The sequence below is a fragment of the Oryzias melastigma genome, linkage group LG24 (assembly GCF_002922805.2).
Source record: "Oryzias melastigma strain HK-1 linkage group LG24, ASM292280v2, whole genome shotgun sequence".
In the NCBI taxonomy this organism is placed as follows: Eukaryota; Metazoa; Chordata; class Actinopteri; order Beloniformes; family Adrianichthyidae; genus Oryzias; species Oryzias melastigma.
This window is the reverse complement of record NC_050535.1, coordinates 17,419,288-17,435,011: the sequence shown is the minus strand read 5'-3', so window position 1 is coordinate 17,435,011 and position 15,724 is coordinate 17,419,288. Positions and strand designations below refer to the sequence as shown.

General features: G+C 38.2%; 1 protein-coding gene across 1 annotated transcript in view; it reads right to left on the bottom strand.

Annotated features, from left to right (window-relative positions):
* Positions 1–6,191: 6,191 nt before the first annotated feature.
* cd109 (CD109 molecule) overlaps positions 6,192–15,724 on the bottom strand; it is a 20,180-nt gene continuing 10,647 nt past the window's right edge. The window contains exons 19-33 of the mRNA XM_024291801.2: positions 15,187–15,304; positions 14,991–15,104; positions 14,383–14,601; positions 13,335–13,476; positions 12,743–12,919; positions 12,564–12,645; positions 12,251–12,479; positions 11,933–12,107; positions 11,257–11,447; positions 10,734–10,889; positions 9,826–9,891; positions 9,590–9,726; positions 8,891–9,047; positions 8,707–8,809; positions 6,192–8,511 (exon numbers count right to left, since the gene is read on the bottom strand). Coding sequence (XP_024147569.1) covers positions 8,318–8,511; positions 8,707–8,809; positions 8,891–9,047; positions 9,590–9,726; positions 9,826–9,891; positions 10,734–10,889; positions 11,257–11,447; positions 11,933–12,107; positions 12,251–12,479; positions 12,564–12,645; positions 12,743–12,919; positions 13,335–13,476; positions 14,383–14,601; positions 14,991–15,104; positions 15,187–15,304 — 2,260 coding nt within the window. The 3' untranslated portion in view covers positions 6,192–8,317. The remainder of the gene's footprint in view (positions 8,512–8,706; positions 8,810–8,890; positions 9,048–9,589; positions 9,727–9,825; positions 9,892–10,733; positions 10,890–11,256; positions 11,448–11,932; positions 12,108–12,250; positions 12,480–12,563; positions 12,646–12,742; positions 12,920–13,334; positions 13,477–14,382; positions 14,602–14,990; positions 15,105–15,186; positions 15,305–15,724) is intronic.

The following is a 15,724-nucleotide window of genomic DNA, read 5'->3' as shown; positions in this document are numbered from 1 at the left end:
TAAGAGGAAGTATCTGGTGTGTAAGAGGAAGTATCTGGTGCTCACAAAAAAATAATTGACCAATCATATTTTTGTAGTGGGCAGAAGCACTTCTTGACTTCCTTTCCAACCAAGTTTTTAATTTGTGCCTCTTGTTTATTTTCACATAAGCATCATAAAATATTTTTTTAAATATATTAGTTTTTTCCTTTTTTCTTTTATTGATTAATTAAACACCTGTATAAATCTCCTCATGTTGTTGTGTAAGACCATGGACCCACAATCCAATTCTCTCCAATGAAAAAAACTCGTGCAGTCACATTATGGCCTTTTGTCTCTGAAACAGACATTTCAGAGGCAGACGTGACTTGTAAACAGCCCTGTGGGAGAAGAAGTGTAATGTTTTGCAGGCTTTTTGCACTCTCTGCCAGGCATTCCTCAGGTCTCGTCATGCAAAAACATTCACAAATGCTTTAACAGATTGCAGACACTGTTGCCTGCAGGACTCAGCTCTGAAATTTGTAACAATGTGGATCAAGCGAGTTCTCATATTGTCTGATCTGTACAGCTATAAGTTACACATTTTCACCTAAAATAAATGAGAATCCCTTGGTGCTAAATTGTAATGAGTAGGAAGGAATAAAATATTAATACGAGCTTTGAGAATTTTGCAGTCTGATTTCAAAAGTCTTCAAAAGTTGATTAAATGACAAATGAAGAATTTTAAGATCATAGTTATAAACAGACATTTTCAAATGAATGCAGTTTTTAAAAATACAAATTATAATGGTCATTGGGTCAAAGTTAATATTTTCAAATAATAATAAATGTTTACGATAACCTGCTCTTTTCCATCAAATTAATGAGGTTTGGTTGTACAAAAACATAAATTCAAACCTAATGATATAAAAGCATGCTGTAATGCTCTTGGATTTTTTTCTCATGACATTCTAAACATTGTGATTTCATTAATTTCACACTGCGTAACCACATGGATTCAATATCAAAGTAGACCGATGACAGCCAAGACTCCCCCGTCTGCACCGAGATGAGCTCTTCCTGCCAGATCCCATCCAATCAAATTTGTCAGCGTTTTTTAGTTTTTATTTTATTTTTGCTGCTTTTGTTCTCCAGCCAAAACCAATATCCTGGTGTAGTTGCAAAGATAGTTTAAATCTAGAAACTTTGGAAAGTATTCATTTTAGTTGGAGAGGCATGAACGTACAAGTGAAATGAGTTTCACCTCAAATAACTTCTTAAAGAAAATGGCACCAGAATGGTTTTTCCACACTGAGGCAGCATCTTGATGGAAGTGATTGTTGGTGTCTGTAATCAGATAAAAAAAAATACTACATTTTTACATTTCATGACCAAACAAAACAAATAGATTATTAAATGTATTTGTTAAAATCCCCCCTTTAATTGTGTGAATGCTAAGTGAAATTAACTATTTTTATTTAATCAATGCTGACATTATACTTGCTACTACTACGTTTGCTGCATTGAGATGATCAAACATGACAGGGTGTCTTTTATTTTGAAAGGAACTTCTGTCAAAAGTTTAAAAACGGCAGTTTTCTTTTGGATATATAACAGTGTTATAACTTCTTTTACTTTTGACAGCAGCACCCGCGTTCCTTTCAAAATAAAACACACCCTATATCAAGAAGATCTTCCTGATTTACTTGAATTAAAAATCCAAAAAATAACCAAGCCAAACATTGTTTTTCAATCACTATGAACACATGGTGGATGGACAGTGGAATTAAGACTTTTATCACTTGTCTTATCATTTGACTTGTTGAAAACCAAAACAAGAAAAGACAAAACTTAAGTAAATGAGTCTAAACTTCAAAACCATTATCTATTTAAACTGTGGATTTTTTTAAAGCCACAGAGCCACAAAAGATGGATAAAACAGCAACATGCTGCTCCAGATCCTCAGGTTGCAGACCCCCGGACTGGGAGGAAATACATGTCCATCTCCACTTGTATTCCTGAAAATAACCATGCACCTGGAGAACTCTGCAGGTTGTGTAATCGTAACGTTGTGATCCATCATGAGTAATAAATCAGACCAGCTTAAGCATTTTAAAAGAGCTTCAACATGGGAATGCAGTTAGATGATGTTTATGTGTCCTTCATCCATTATCTAATTTCTTTGGAGATTTTGACAACAATGTTTGTTCTGTCTCCACGTCTGATTTATCGCGCTTTTAACTGTATTTACAAGTCAAGAAGCAAAAATGAAGGATGAAGTGTTTGACATTACTGTTCTTTACAGCCAAACTCACGATCGCACAAATGCTGGCCAGTTTGTTTGTTTTTTTTTTTTTCAAACAGATTCCAGTCCTGACAAAACTTGTTTGTCCAAATCTGTTTCAAATTGACATTTATTCTTTTGTTTATGAAACATTTTCCAAACCACTTATAATCAATGTTGCTGTAAATCTGACTGCTTCATGTGTTTGATTGTGTTCAGAAAACAGATAATTAATCTCACAAAGTCTTGAGAAGTGATGAGAATTCCTTTTAAGAAGAAGATCCTCTTTATTTGTCCAGTTTACATACATCATTGATGTGATTGTTTGCAGTGAAACTTTAAAAATTTCCTCTTACAAATCAACAATTATCAGGCCTTTTGAAGATGTTCCTCTTAAAGAAAGTCCAGAAAATCACATTTTATGATTTATAAACACTTTAAAGATGCAGAAAAGCAAAAGTTCACTTTGTCATGTAGCCTTGTTTGTCAATGACAGGTTTGAACAAGCTGCTATTTTGGACCATTCCCCCATGCAGATCTTCTCAAGAGCTCCGAACCAAAACTGACAGATGCTAGCTTTATTTCCAGGGCCCAAATAGACTGGAACCCAGGTTTCTTATGCATCTTTTTTTCTTTAAGGACGGTTTATTTTAATGTAGCTTTCTTTGTAGTTTTTTTGTGTTTAGCTCGTGTTGGTACCCTCCCCCTTCACACCAGGTTTGAGGTTTTAATCGTCTCAGCTGCTTCCTGTTAGTCAACTTACCCTCAGTCTGTGCGTCTGGCTGGTGTTGTGCTTGTCGGTCTTCTGCCGTACCATTTCTTTGGATATTTTAGCAGCATGCTAGCTTTTATTTTGGCTAATTTTGTTATCTATTATATGAATAATGCTGACTGCTGCATTTTAGTGTCCAAATATCTCAACTTTATGATGATTTCTGATGTCGAAAACATTTTTTTGGAATGAGTTTGAGATTAAATTGAATATCTTAAGTTAAACCACAAACTCACAGTAACTGTATTGTTTTGGATTTGGAAACAAATCCAAGTTTATTTGGATTAAATCATATTTGGGAAGAAAAACGGAAAACTTTGTCATTATGTTTGTGTGATTCTTGATAGTAATCTCTGAATGTTGTCATGTTGGTGAGCTTTCTAGTTTGTTAAAAGCTATCAGATCATAGTTAAATTCTGCCTTTAGATAATTTAACCTGTTTTAGTTGGAGTCAACTGAAGAGTTTAGGACAATGAAAAAGACTTAGTGATGCATTGAGCAGCTCCTCCTCATCATCCTATCGAGACAGATGCTTTTCCCTCAAACAATCCTTATTTCCGATGAAAAAGCTCATGCACAGCCGTCCCACCAGACTGCACATCCCTGCGAGAGCGAAGAACAGCATAAAATGTGTTCTTGAAGTAGAAACGCAGCTGAAGTGTGTGAAGACAGGACTGTTACGTGCAGAGAGAATTTGAGCCGGTGCTGTCATCCTCGTCTGCATAAAGAGGCTTTCTGGCTTGTGAAAGAAGTTTCTGAGATTTGACCTCATCCTCTCTGGGGGCCACTTTGAACAGCTCCGCCTTATGAATGTTACTAAGCTGAAACTGCATTCAGACTGGAAACCAGCCTGTAAAAAGTAGCTCGGCATAATTGTGGACCTCATGACGGCCATTTTTCCTGGAAATACAGCCTAGTAAAGACTCAATGGAGAATCCGATTGACTTGTAATTAGGAAGATCCCATTTAAATTAGCTGGACTTTCCCTTTTTTTCGACATATAACTTTTCTCAAATGGTCAAAGACTTTTTGCGGCCCCAAAATGTAGAATCAATCATGAGATGAGTCTGAATTTACATTTCTCCTCACTGCTTCCATGCACATCTGCTTCTCCATACCAGGGCCAGCTTGAGACGGTCACACAGTCTCCACTTGCTCCGTTTACGTGAAAACTTCTATAAAAAGTTTCCAGTTGTTATGAATGTGTCATGGAAAGTTGGGTTCATGCAAGGCTGCTGGTTTAGTTTTTTCTGTGAGGCAAGTCTGACATCTGCTGGTTGATCGACGATAAGTAGGATTCAGCGAGACCACATTACTTACCAATGTTTTGATGGAAAAACCCACATTCTTGATTAAAAAAAAATGTTTCTTTGACAGTTGACATCTTTACAAAGAATCTAAAGTGCTACCATGCATCCAAATAATCGTTAAAATGCTTTCCTCAGCAGCTACTTACGGGAAGTGTCTACTTTTCATATATATTTTTTGCTTTCAATTTCATTTTCTGCATCCACTCACTCAATGTAAACTAATTTTCTTTTGTAGCATCAAAAAAGGCAATTTTAACACAAATCTTTTCTAGATAACTATAATTTTGCAGCATAAAGCTGCTTCCTAGAGCATTACTGGGAAAGATACTTTGTAATTAATGCTTACAGTGTCAACAGTGCAGAAAGTCGTAAACAACTAGATCAGGGGTCTGCAAACTTCAGCACTTAAAGAGCCATTCAGGTCCATTTCTTACAGTCCAGAAGGAGCCACCAAGTTTGACCTCATCCTATAGAAAAATAAGATGCCGATTTATTTTTATATTACATACTTTTTTTGGCAGAGCTAAGACATACCCATACATAAAAAAGTTTTTTTTTTAAATAATGAATAGTTCATAACTTTTAACTGATGTTTGCGTGACATCCCTTCAAAATAAAAGACATCCTGTACTGTATTTGATCATCTCAATTGAGCAAAGATAGTAGGCAGTGTCATGTCAACAGTAAAAAAATAACCGACACATTTTATTTTATACTTTGATGCGTCTCAGCAAGAAACATTTATAAGTCAGAACTAAGTGACCCCTACGGTATTTTTCCGACCATGAGGAACACCCTTGAATTTTTTAACAAAAGAAATTTTGCCTTATAATCCGGTGTGTCTTAAGTATGAATTCTGGCTTGTGCACTAATTATGTGAATGCTTTGTAAGAATTCACACAACTAGGAGTTAAGCTAATATTCTAGCAACGTGCTAATTTGGCAACTGCTATGTTTTTTGTGCTATTTCTGAGTTAAGCTAACATTATAGCAATGTGTTAGCTTTTTGGTCTAAGTTGGCATGTACTGAGGTTTTTTTTTTTTTGGGGTAATTTAGAGTTAAGATAATATTTAAGCAACGTTGCTAGTTTTTCATGAAACTCTTCCAATTTTTGTGTAGGCTACTTTCTGAAGGGCTGCACGGTGGCGCAAGTGGTTAGCGCTCTCGCCTCACAGCGAGAAGGCCCCGGTACGAATCCCGGCTGGGACCTTTCTGTGTGGAGTTTGCATGTTCTCCCCGTGCATGCGTGGGTTTTCACCGGGGACTCCGGCTTCCTCCCACCGTCCAAAAACATGCTTCATAGGTTAATTGGTGACTCTAAATTGCCCCTAGGTGTGGATGTGAGAGTGTATGTGTGTGATTGAGGCCCTGAGACAGACTGGCGACCTGTCCAGGGTGTACCCCGCCTTCGCCCATCAGTAGCCGGGATAGGCTCTGGCACCCCGCGACCCCGAAAGGGAAGAAGCGGTCAAGAAGATGGATGGATGGATGGCTACTTTCTGAAAGTTTGTTATCAAAATGTTCAGAATGACGTTAATGCTCATGAGGTGTAAAGCTAATTTTGAACTGAGCTAATATTTTAGCAATACGCCAATGTTTTAGGCTAATTAAGCATCTACTGAAGTTTTTTTGGGATATTCTTGAGTGTTAGCTAATGTGTTAGCACTATGCTAACGTTGTTGGCTAATTTGGCATCTACTGAGGTTCTTTGGGATACTATGGAGTTAAGCTAGTATTTTAGCAATGTGCTAGCTTTTTATGTAATTTGCCATCTAGTGGTTTTTTTTATTAATTTGGAATTTAGCTAGTATTTTGGCAACGTGCTAGTTTTTTTTTTTTTTTTGGCTAATTTGACATCTAATGAGGTTTTTTTTTTTGGCTAATTCTGAGATAAGCCACAATTTTGCAATGCGATAGCTTTTTTGGCAAAGTTAGCATCTACTGAGACTTTTTTTTAAGCAAATTTAGACTTAAGGTAATGTTTAAGAGGCGTTGCGACTTCTTTCATGAAATTCTTCAAATTCTTTGTGCACTATCTGCAAATTATGGTTTGGTATCAAAACGTACATCACGTTCATTACATTATTCAGCAAATAAAATACATTTCTTCAGCATCTTTTGCAACCACATTCAACAAAAAGCATTCACACTAGCATTATCACAGGTAATGTAACTTTTCTACTCTCCCACTGATTTTTGGTGGTACACGGCTCTCAAAAATCTGTCAAAATATTTTAGTACGACTTTGATTTGGCTGCACCACTATTTGAATTTAAAACAGAAAATATTTTTTATTTTTCTTTAACCATGAGAGCCAGAGTGGAAGTGCTGCATGTGGCTCCGAAGCCACAGGTTGCAGACTCCTGTACTAGATGAACAAAAAAAAAACAAAAAACTGAGCAACCCCTTTATTTGGTCTGCTACAGACGAACAGCTTTGATTCACAATGGGGAGAAAATCACAAATTTACTGAAAATGTATTTATTTATTTATTTTAGCATTTTTGGGGGTTAAAGATTTAAAATATATGAATGTAATTGTCTAACAACATAAATATGCACCTTGGCACACACCTTTCTTTCCCAGAATATATTGGATTCATACAGCAGGCAGCTCTGTGTGAAATTATTCTGACTGTTACCATATGCATTGATTTTTCTGATTGGGAACAGCAACCCTCTCCCGACAGGCTTGTCAGCTTATCGTCACATGTTCTTCTAATGGAAACATCTCTGCTTCCAGCTGCAGCTGCTGAGTCAAATGACCTGTCCGCTGTGTCCAAAAGAGCTTTCTGTGATATGCTGGCTCCAGGCCTGTGCGGCCCTGCTATAGTCGTTTGATGTGAAGGGGGCTCTGCAGTGCATGTGCTGACGAAACATGTGGAGAAGAGACACTGAAGCAATGAGAGGGGAGTGTTTGGAAGAAATATTTAGCCTCTGCAGGCTTGTTTACTCCTTGTCAAGATCTGATATAGTGTCTTGGTGATAGATAATGAGTGAGTTGCCCCAACAGAGTGGTTTTCATCTACTAATCCAAACTTTACCATGCAGGAAAGTCACATTTACTCAATCATTTTACTTTTCTCAGTAACTTATTTTGTTTTATTTTCTTAAAAATTACAATCGTCTCTTTATTTTGCTGGGAATTTATAAGTAAAACTTGATGACAGAAAATGTAGATTATTTATATTAACAGGATCTACAATTAAATTTCTGCAACAATACAAAATGCATGAATTACTATAAGTTAGAAATTGACTTAATGGTTTCTTAACTAAATTAACGATAAAAATGAGCCCCTTTCAACAGACATTTTTTCGGCAGATGTTTCTACAAATTCTTAAGAATCCTAGCTTTACCTGTGGCATGTGTGGACTGTTTCCCGAACAGGTCGGCTAGAATCGAGCTCCACATACAGTATGCGAGGCTGGAAAAAGCCAGAGGTTTAAGATCTGGCTCCGCCACATGTCTCGGCTCTCCAGCTGCCTTAAAACAGACTTCAAAGCTTAAACACCCTTTAATTTTACAGTTTGAAATGTTATTTATCAGGTTCGTGCACTTAGATCTGTGCTGCTTCAAAGTGAAGAATTCACTTTACAACTTAGAGTTTATGTCTGGGTCACTTTTGAACATCAACAAGTTCTTCCATCAACACAAAGAAACAACTTCGGTCCATCTGTAACCTGGTTGTGGTTTCCATCATCATATTGGCAGACATTTATTTTTTAGACAACAGGTAAAAAAAGCGAAAAATACCAAGCAACATTACTGAACAGAGTAAATTAATATTTCTCTTATAACTTTAAAATTACCATTTGGTCCAAAAATAGACACAAATTTGTATTTTTTTAAATCCAAAATACACATTAGTTTCACAGAAGATGCCTGTAACTATGTATATATGTTTATTGAATCAATGTAAAGACACTACATTAAACATCTGTAATCCTATTGAAATATGAATCAAAAACTAAAATGAGCTAATAAATAAGTTCACATAGCAACAAGAATAAACATCAGGAGTGGAATAAACGGTAAACAGATCAGTGAGAGTGGACGACTGCCACGGGACATGACGGTGTTGTCGTCGTCGGCTGCTAGACACTGACTGCAGTCTTCTCCACAGAAGGAGCAGGTCGACATGCTGTTCCTCCACTCTGAGGTGTACATCCTTTCAGTCCTCCGCCCTGCAGGAGAGGAAGTTCAAACAACAAGAAAAACCCTTGTTCTGTTTTGTCCATGTTGGATTTCTCTATTTTGGATACCTTTGTATTATAGATTAAGTATTATAAACTGATGATTTTTATGAGTTTTTGTAAATATCTTCATATTTGTTGATAAAAACATTAATACAGAAGGAATCAAATGTCTTAAGGACTCACGTGGTTCATAATAATCATAGAGGATAACGGCTGCTTCTTGGACTTTGGCAACTTTATACTCCACCACCAGCGGAATGAACAGACACATCTCCTCCGTTGTCACCTAAACACAGATAATCTGTTCATCGGAATTAGCTCAGAGTTGTGTTGTTTGTGTGTGTTTGTGTATTTGAGTGCAGCTCACAGAGTCCAGATACAAGATGACTTTCCCAGGCTGCACCTCCACCTTTTTCACTACGTCATTCAGAGAGACTCCAGGTTCCTGCAGAGTGAAGCCGCTCAGCAGACCCACCTCTATGATGGCCATCCCTGTGGCGTTCAGGCCGACCGCGGCGGACAGACTGCAGAGTGGAAAGCAGATTTGAACAAAATGACTGAATGTTCAACTGAAATTATTTCCAAATCTGTACTTTTTATTTATTTAGCTTCTAGCTAACTAATGTTAACTAAATAACTGTTATTTATTAAAAATAATTATATATATAAAATTATAATAATTATATATATATATATATATATATATATATATATATATATATATATATATATATATATATATATATATATATATATATATAATATATAGATATAGATAAAGACATAAACGTATAAATATCTATATATATTTATATATATATAGATATATATATATATATGTACACACACAGTGTATAGACATATATATATATACTGTTTTAACTGAACAAATAGTTCATTTAATCACGGCATTACTCTAAAAGTGTCCCTTTCACCCTCCGCGGGTGGTTTCTCCTCCATGCTTGAATCTGAATCTTTTCCTGCTCTGAAATTGTCAACCCTCTTTATGTAGCTGTCACTGTTTGTAAACACTACTGTTTATCCTGTGGTCATGTGACCTCCTTACCTGCTGCAGATTACCAGCTGTGCCAAGTCCATGTTCATGTCTATCAGTTCAATGTACATATTAAAAGCTTCGTGACTGTCCGCGTCCCGTCTCCGTCTCGTCAGTCTTTCGTTCCTGATGTTGTAAAACACATTTAGCTGTAAAAACAGATTCGAAGAAAAAGAAAAAAAAGGTTAAAAGTGATGGACACCATCTACTACTACAACTATTAATATTTTCAAACTTTTTACTGGTACCTGCAGCAAAGCAAGTCCGTGACCCTCTGCTGTCACCTGTAGGTTTAGCTCCTGTTCTGGCTCAATCTGAAAACACAAAGGATAGGAAATACTTTTGTATTATCTTTGAGATTTAAACAGGTATAGCATGTCTCTACAAAAAATATGCATGAACATTTTTACTCAACAGGCTCACAAAGTGATCTACTGTCCTGATATTTAATGGGGGCCACCTCCATGCCCCTTATGGTGCATTCACACTGATTGCAATTTGTGTGGGGGAAGGGGAACATTTTCAGTGTTGAGTCAATGGAACAGACATGAGTAAATCTGTCCCGCGACATGATATGAGTGACGAGCACAGCATGAAGTTCTGCCAGCAGCTCGATTTGAATTGGACGGTGTGGCCAAAATGTAAATATCTGAAGTTTGACAGGTCACTGCATAGCATCTGCCAATCAGGAACTCAGCTTTGGGCACATGACGTTTTCATTGACTTAAGCAACGGGTAGAATACTAGTTGAAAGTGAGCATTTTTTCCTTAAATTGCTGGAGCAGTGGGGTTGCATAGTTCATCCAGCTACTTTGGGGCGAAGGCGGGATACATCGCTGGTTTTCGCTCCTTCAGCGGAGCTCACTCGCTCAATATGCCTGCAGACAGAGAGTCGCTGCAGGGTGCGGAGGCTGCCAGCTCGGGAATCATCAAGACAGTGAGCCTTCAAGCTCAACCACAGAGACACAGAAACACCATGGAAGCGGCTGTCATTCAGACACAGACCTTTGTACCAGGAAAATCTTTTAATAATAATCATGTAAACCCAAACATGGAGACAGGATTACCGATGTTTTTGTAGAACTCTTCACAATAAATAATCTTGGATAATCTTCCAGCTGATGCTTCAGATTAGAGCATCTCTGAATCCCCATACCTGCTGCATCTGATGGATCAGGTAGTTTTCTTGGTTGATGTAGAAGGTGGCGACCCTGCCCAAGTTGACGCTGGTCACCCTGATGTTCAAATCAGAGGGCTGAGATCCCGCCATAGCAGCAAAGATAGACAAGGCTTGCAGAGCCACAATTGTATCCTGAGGGAAACAAGAACCGACAGAATCAGGAGGGCTGTGTGTGTAATGTGTCAGAGCACAGTCAGTGATGGATTGCTGCTTTGATATTTGCTGCTGATTTCCTGTTTACAGCTGGACTACATCTGTTTTTGAGGAAACCTTTGCCAAACAAAGCCTTCGAAACAACTGTTTGAGGTCTTTCATGCATGTTTGTGCACATATGAGCATGTTGAGTTGGTAACAGATCTACTGACAGATGGAAAACTCTAAATTTGATGAAAAATTAATTAACATTTCTTTTTATTTTAAGCTAAATAGAAGTCAAACGCTGTTATATGGATTCAAGTATTTACATTTAAATGATATGGGTTGACTTTTAGGATCTGACCTGAGTGCTTCCATAACCCCCCATGGAATTTCTCTGCTGGCTGAGCCACCTCATGAGTCCTCGACCCTCTGGAATGTGGTTCATCTTGTGCAGGGACATTAGCAAGTAGGACATTATCTCAATGTCTGCAGAGCGAGGCTGCCAGGATGGTGACACACCAACATTTGGAGATGACCACATTGGGACACCATCTGAACACAGAGGAAAACAGAGAGAAGTCATTCCCATCCCCACTAGATTTCCTTCTGGATGGCTGGAGCCAACCCAGATACTGTTGGGCGACAGGCTGCTAGTCCGTTGCAGGTCTACACGCCTTTGGGCTATTTAGAGTCACCAATTAACCTATAAACTACTTAAAACAACAACAACAAACTTTTTCTTTTCTTTTGTGCAATACATGGTGTAATACAGGTTGTGGCGGCAGAAGCCGCTGAGTGTTTAGTTAAAACCCTTATATTAGTAAAAACCCTTATACTCTCTATAGTGTTCCAAAAATCGACAACTGTAATATATAATCTTTGTCTCCAGCTATGAGTGAAACAACCCAAAAGTGAGTCATCCCTGGCCTTTTTGTGTGTGTGTGTGTATTAGAAATTCCCAAGAGCCTTCACGGTCTCTGCCGATGCTTTTAGTCACATTTTTTTTTAGCTAGTCCTTTCCAGTCCTTTCCACTCACCTATCATAGTAGATCTTTCAAGCAGATCGCCGAGCGTGTTCTCTGCTGTGGAGCTACCTGCCAGAGCCAGAGCATAGGTAACCAGACTGAGGCTGTAGTTGCTGGGCACGCTGCTCATGGCAATGCGCGTCTCCAGGTAGAGCAGGGCTGAAGACACCTCATTCGCATACAGAGTCTGACAAATGGAGATCAGGGCAGCAGCAAGTTACAGACAGGTTTAAGGGATCACAATGGAATGTTCTGTCACGTTTTGACTCATTCTTTCATGATTGCTCGCGAAGAAAAGTTTAGGCCTCTTTCTCTTGAAGATGCTCTCACCCTGATGGCATCAGCCTCCAGCAAAGCAATGAGCACGTAGGCCGTGAGGGAAAGGGAGCCATCGAGCCCTCCCTGAAGCTCAGTGTGGATCACCCTGCCAGGCTCTTCAAACCTGCCGTCTGGCCCTTGCTGGGCCGAGATCCAGGACGCCACACGGAGGAGCACATTGCTGTCAACGACGATGAATTTCTGCGCCTGAAGGAAGCACCTCAGCACGAAAGCAGAGAGCCTGTGAAGGCAGTTTTCCTTGTCAGTGTTTGGAAAAAGAGTCCCTGAGCACATTTGACAGGACATGCATCAGCTTGAAGCGTACCAGGTACTTCCAGATGCATCGCTGTCTCCAAAAGCGCTGAAGGATCCATCTGCTCTCTGAAAGGACAGCTCCCGCTCGTACCCTGATCCACACAGCAGGAGGTGGATAATAAGGTCAAAATGCACCAATCCAAATGAACACCTGGAATTTGGAAGTGGAAAATGGAAGCTTGGGTGTACCTCTCATCATGTAGTCTGTGGCTCGCTTGGTGATTTCTGGGTCGTCCTGCCCAGTCGATATCAGATACTGGAGGACGTAGATGTTTGGTGCAAAGTGGATCATGTTCTGCTCCCCGCAGCCGTACGGCATTTGGATCAGCGACTCCAGGCCGCTGATGGACGGTCCGAGTATGTCGCCTCCATGGAGCAACAAGAGAAATCAGACAATAATTGAAATAAGCAAAACTGTTTTTGCAAAGTTGTCTTTGCCCAAGAAGCTTTTTATTTGAAATGTTTTAACTCTCTAGCCAATAACAATTCGTATCATTTTTGATACATGCATTTCTGAGACTCCTATCTCATTAGTATCACTAAAACTGTATAACACTCAGGATATGTGTTCTGCCCTGTAGTTCATCATCACTAGAGGCAGTAAAACAGCCTTTCCTGTTCATTTCAAAATGGCTGCCTCCTTGAAATCTTAAAAAGCTTTTAAACAATAAACTCAATTTTTTTCATCACTTAAAATGGCTTGACCCTTTATTCCTGCTGCTTTTCAAAATAATATGCAAACAATTTCCACCAGACTAAAATCAAGACTGTGTTTACATACCGATGGCAGTGACTGAGGCTCTCTCGCTGCCCTCAACAACATCTGGTGGAAAGGTGAACGCTACGTTTTTAGCGAGGCTCATCTGTCCGGCAGAAAGCTCCAGTAACACGGAGGAGGAGAACGTCTGCTCGAGTCCTTCGGCCTGGCAGATTTTCAGTAAGATAGATGTCTTGAAAGAACTTTCACAGCATTAAGTGCACAAAGAAATTTCTTGAAAAACTGAAAAAATTCAGAAAATTTGAAAAATGCGTAAAGGTATGAACTCAGAATTATCCCAAAACCTCAGTGAATGCCAAATTAGCCAAAAAAAAAAAAAATAGCACATTGCTAAAATACTAGCTTAACTCAGAATTAGCCCATAAAACCTCAGTAATGCTAAATTATCCAAAAAACGTAAGTATGTTGCTAAAAAAAATAGCATAAAAAAGTCAGTAAATAACATGTAAGCCAAAAAGGTTAGCATGTTGCTAAGATATTAGCTACATTCAGAATTTGTCTTAAAACATCAGTAGAATTAATATCCTTAAATGAATGTTCTGATATCAATATTGCATGAGTTTCAAAGTGTGCAAAACTTTAAGGAATTGAATAAAAACTTGCAAAATTGAGTAAAATAGTAATAAATTGTCTAATATTTCAGAATTTGCGTGAAATTTACCAATACCAGAAGTACAAGCATGAATTTCCTGAACATGCTGAATGTTTTTAATTGCATATTTTGCATAAATTGCAGAAAAATTTCCATTCATTTCAATGGGGCTAAAAAAATTCACTTAAATTGCATTAAATCGTAAAAACTTTGAAGTTTACAAATACCGAAAATACAAGAGATAATGTCCATAACAAGCTGAATGTTTTGATATAAATTTCAGAAACAGCTGAAAGTTAGTTTTGTGAATGTTCAAAAACCATTCACAAAACTAACTTTTATCATGTCAAAAATTAATAAATCTGTGTTATCTCCAAAATAATCCTAAATCAGATCACATGAGCAGAAAACAATGCTTTAAAAACATATTTTACATCTTCTTATGACTCATTTAGACACCTTGACGAGGACTGTCGTGCTGACAAAGTCAGAAGACTCCGACGACATGGCTTTCACAGAGATGGGAATCTTTCCCAGAACCAGTGGCCTGATGGGAACGAGGACGTTGGCGGCGCTCCCACTCGCCACATGAACCCGACGAACACTGGGCATGGAGAGGTTGATGGTGTCGGGGGAAATGAACTCGAAGGTCTCGCTGTCGGCAACAATGACCATGACCTGACCAAAAGAAAATCACAGTCTGTCCGGATCATGTTTAACGTGAAACAGGGAGGAACGTCTGTTGTGTGACAAAGAATTAAAAGCTCAGTAGGTGTGTCTGTCTTTTAAAAGTCTCTTGACTTTTAGAGAATCAATGGGACTGAAGAATAAAGTTAGGGACAAATCCTGTGAAGCACCTTCACCTCTAATACAAACCCTCTATTATCCTACTATTCATAAAGTAACGTGACACTTTTGTAACAGTATCTTACAATTTTTTGTGAAAAAAAAGTATCTTTTGAAATACTGTTTAATAGAAAGCACATAGAGACAACACAATCTTCCAACTACATCTGCCCTAATCCCTAACAAAAAAGTTAATTTCCACACTGAAGCAGCAGCCTGACCTCCTGGTCATGTTGGAGGTAGTTGAACAAAATGACCTCCAGCACCAAGTCCTCTCCTCTGATGACGAACGGCGGCAGATTCAAGGACAGAAAAAAGTCCTGGAACACTGTGAGCTGGGAAAGTCACATACGCACAGCTGTGATAACATAAAAAAAATCAATCAATTTTAATTATTGCCAAAAATGACATAAATACTGTAGCTGGTTCCTCTGTGATCCCCAGACCCAGATGTTTAGACATGACAAAGGCAGTGGCTGTCCAACTGGTGATGCTGTCAGGAACTGTTAGAGCTAACTTCACTGTGTCTGAATCTCTACAAACACAAAACACAGAAATCACATTTATTTTATAAATAAAATATGACTAAAATTGTTCACACAAAATCTCTAACTTCAGCAATATTATTCTGCTTCTTTTTTCTTCTTCTATAGAATAGTCAGGATGAATGCAAATTCACAAGAAACATTGCATTACCTGCAATAATGCTTTTGTGAATGCTTTTTGCTGAAATTTCATTAAAGAAATATGAAAGACCGCGTAAGTTAGTTTAAATCTCTGAAAAAATTGTAGTAAGTTTGCTTAAAAATCTTCAATACATGTCCATTTTGCAAAAACTTTTAGTTTGTTGCTAAACTCCATATTAGCCCAAAAAAACTTTATTAGTTACCAGAGTGGCCTGAAAAGCTAGCACCATGCTAAAATATTAGCTAAACCCCAACATAGCCTAAAAGTG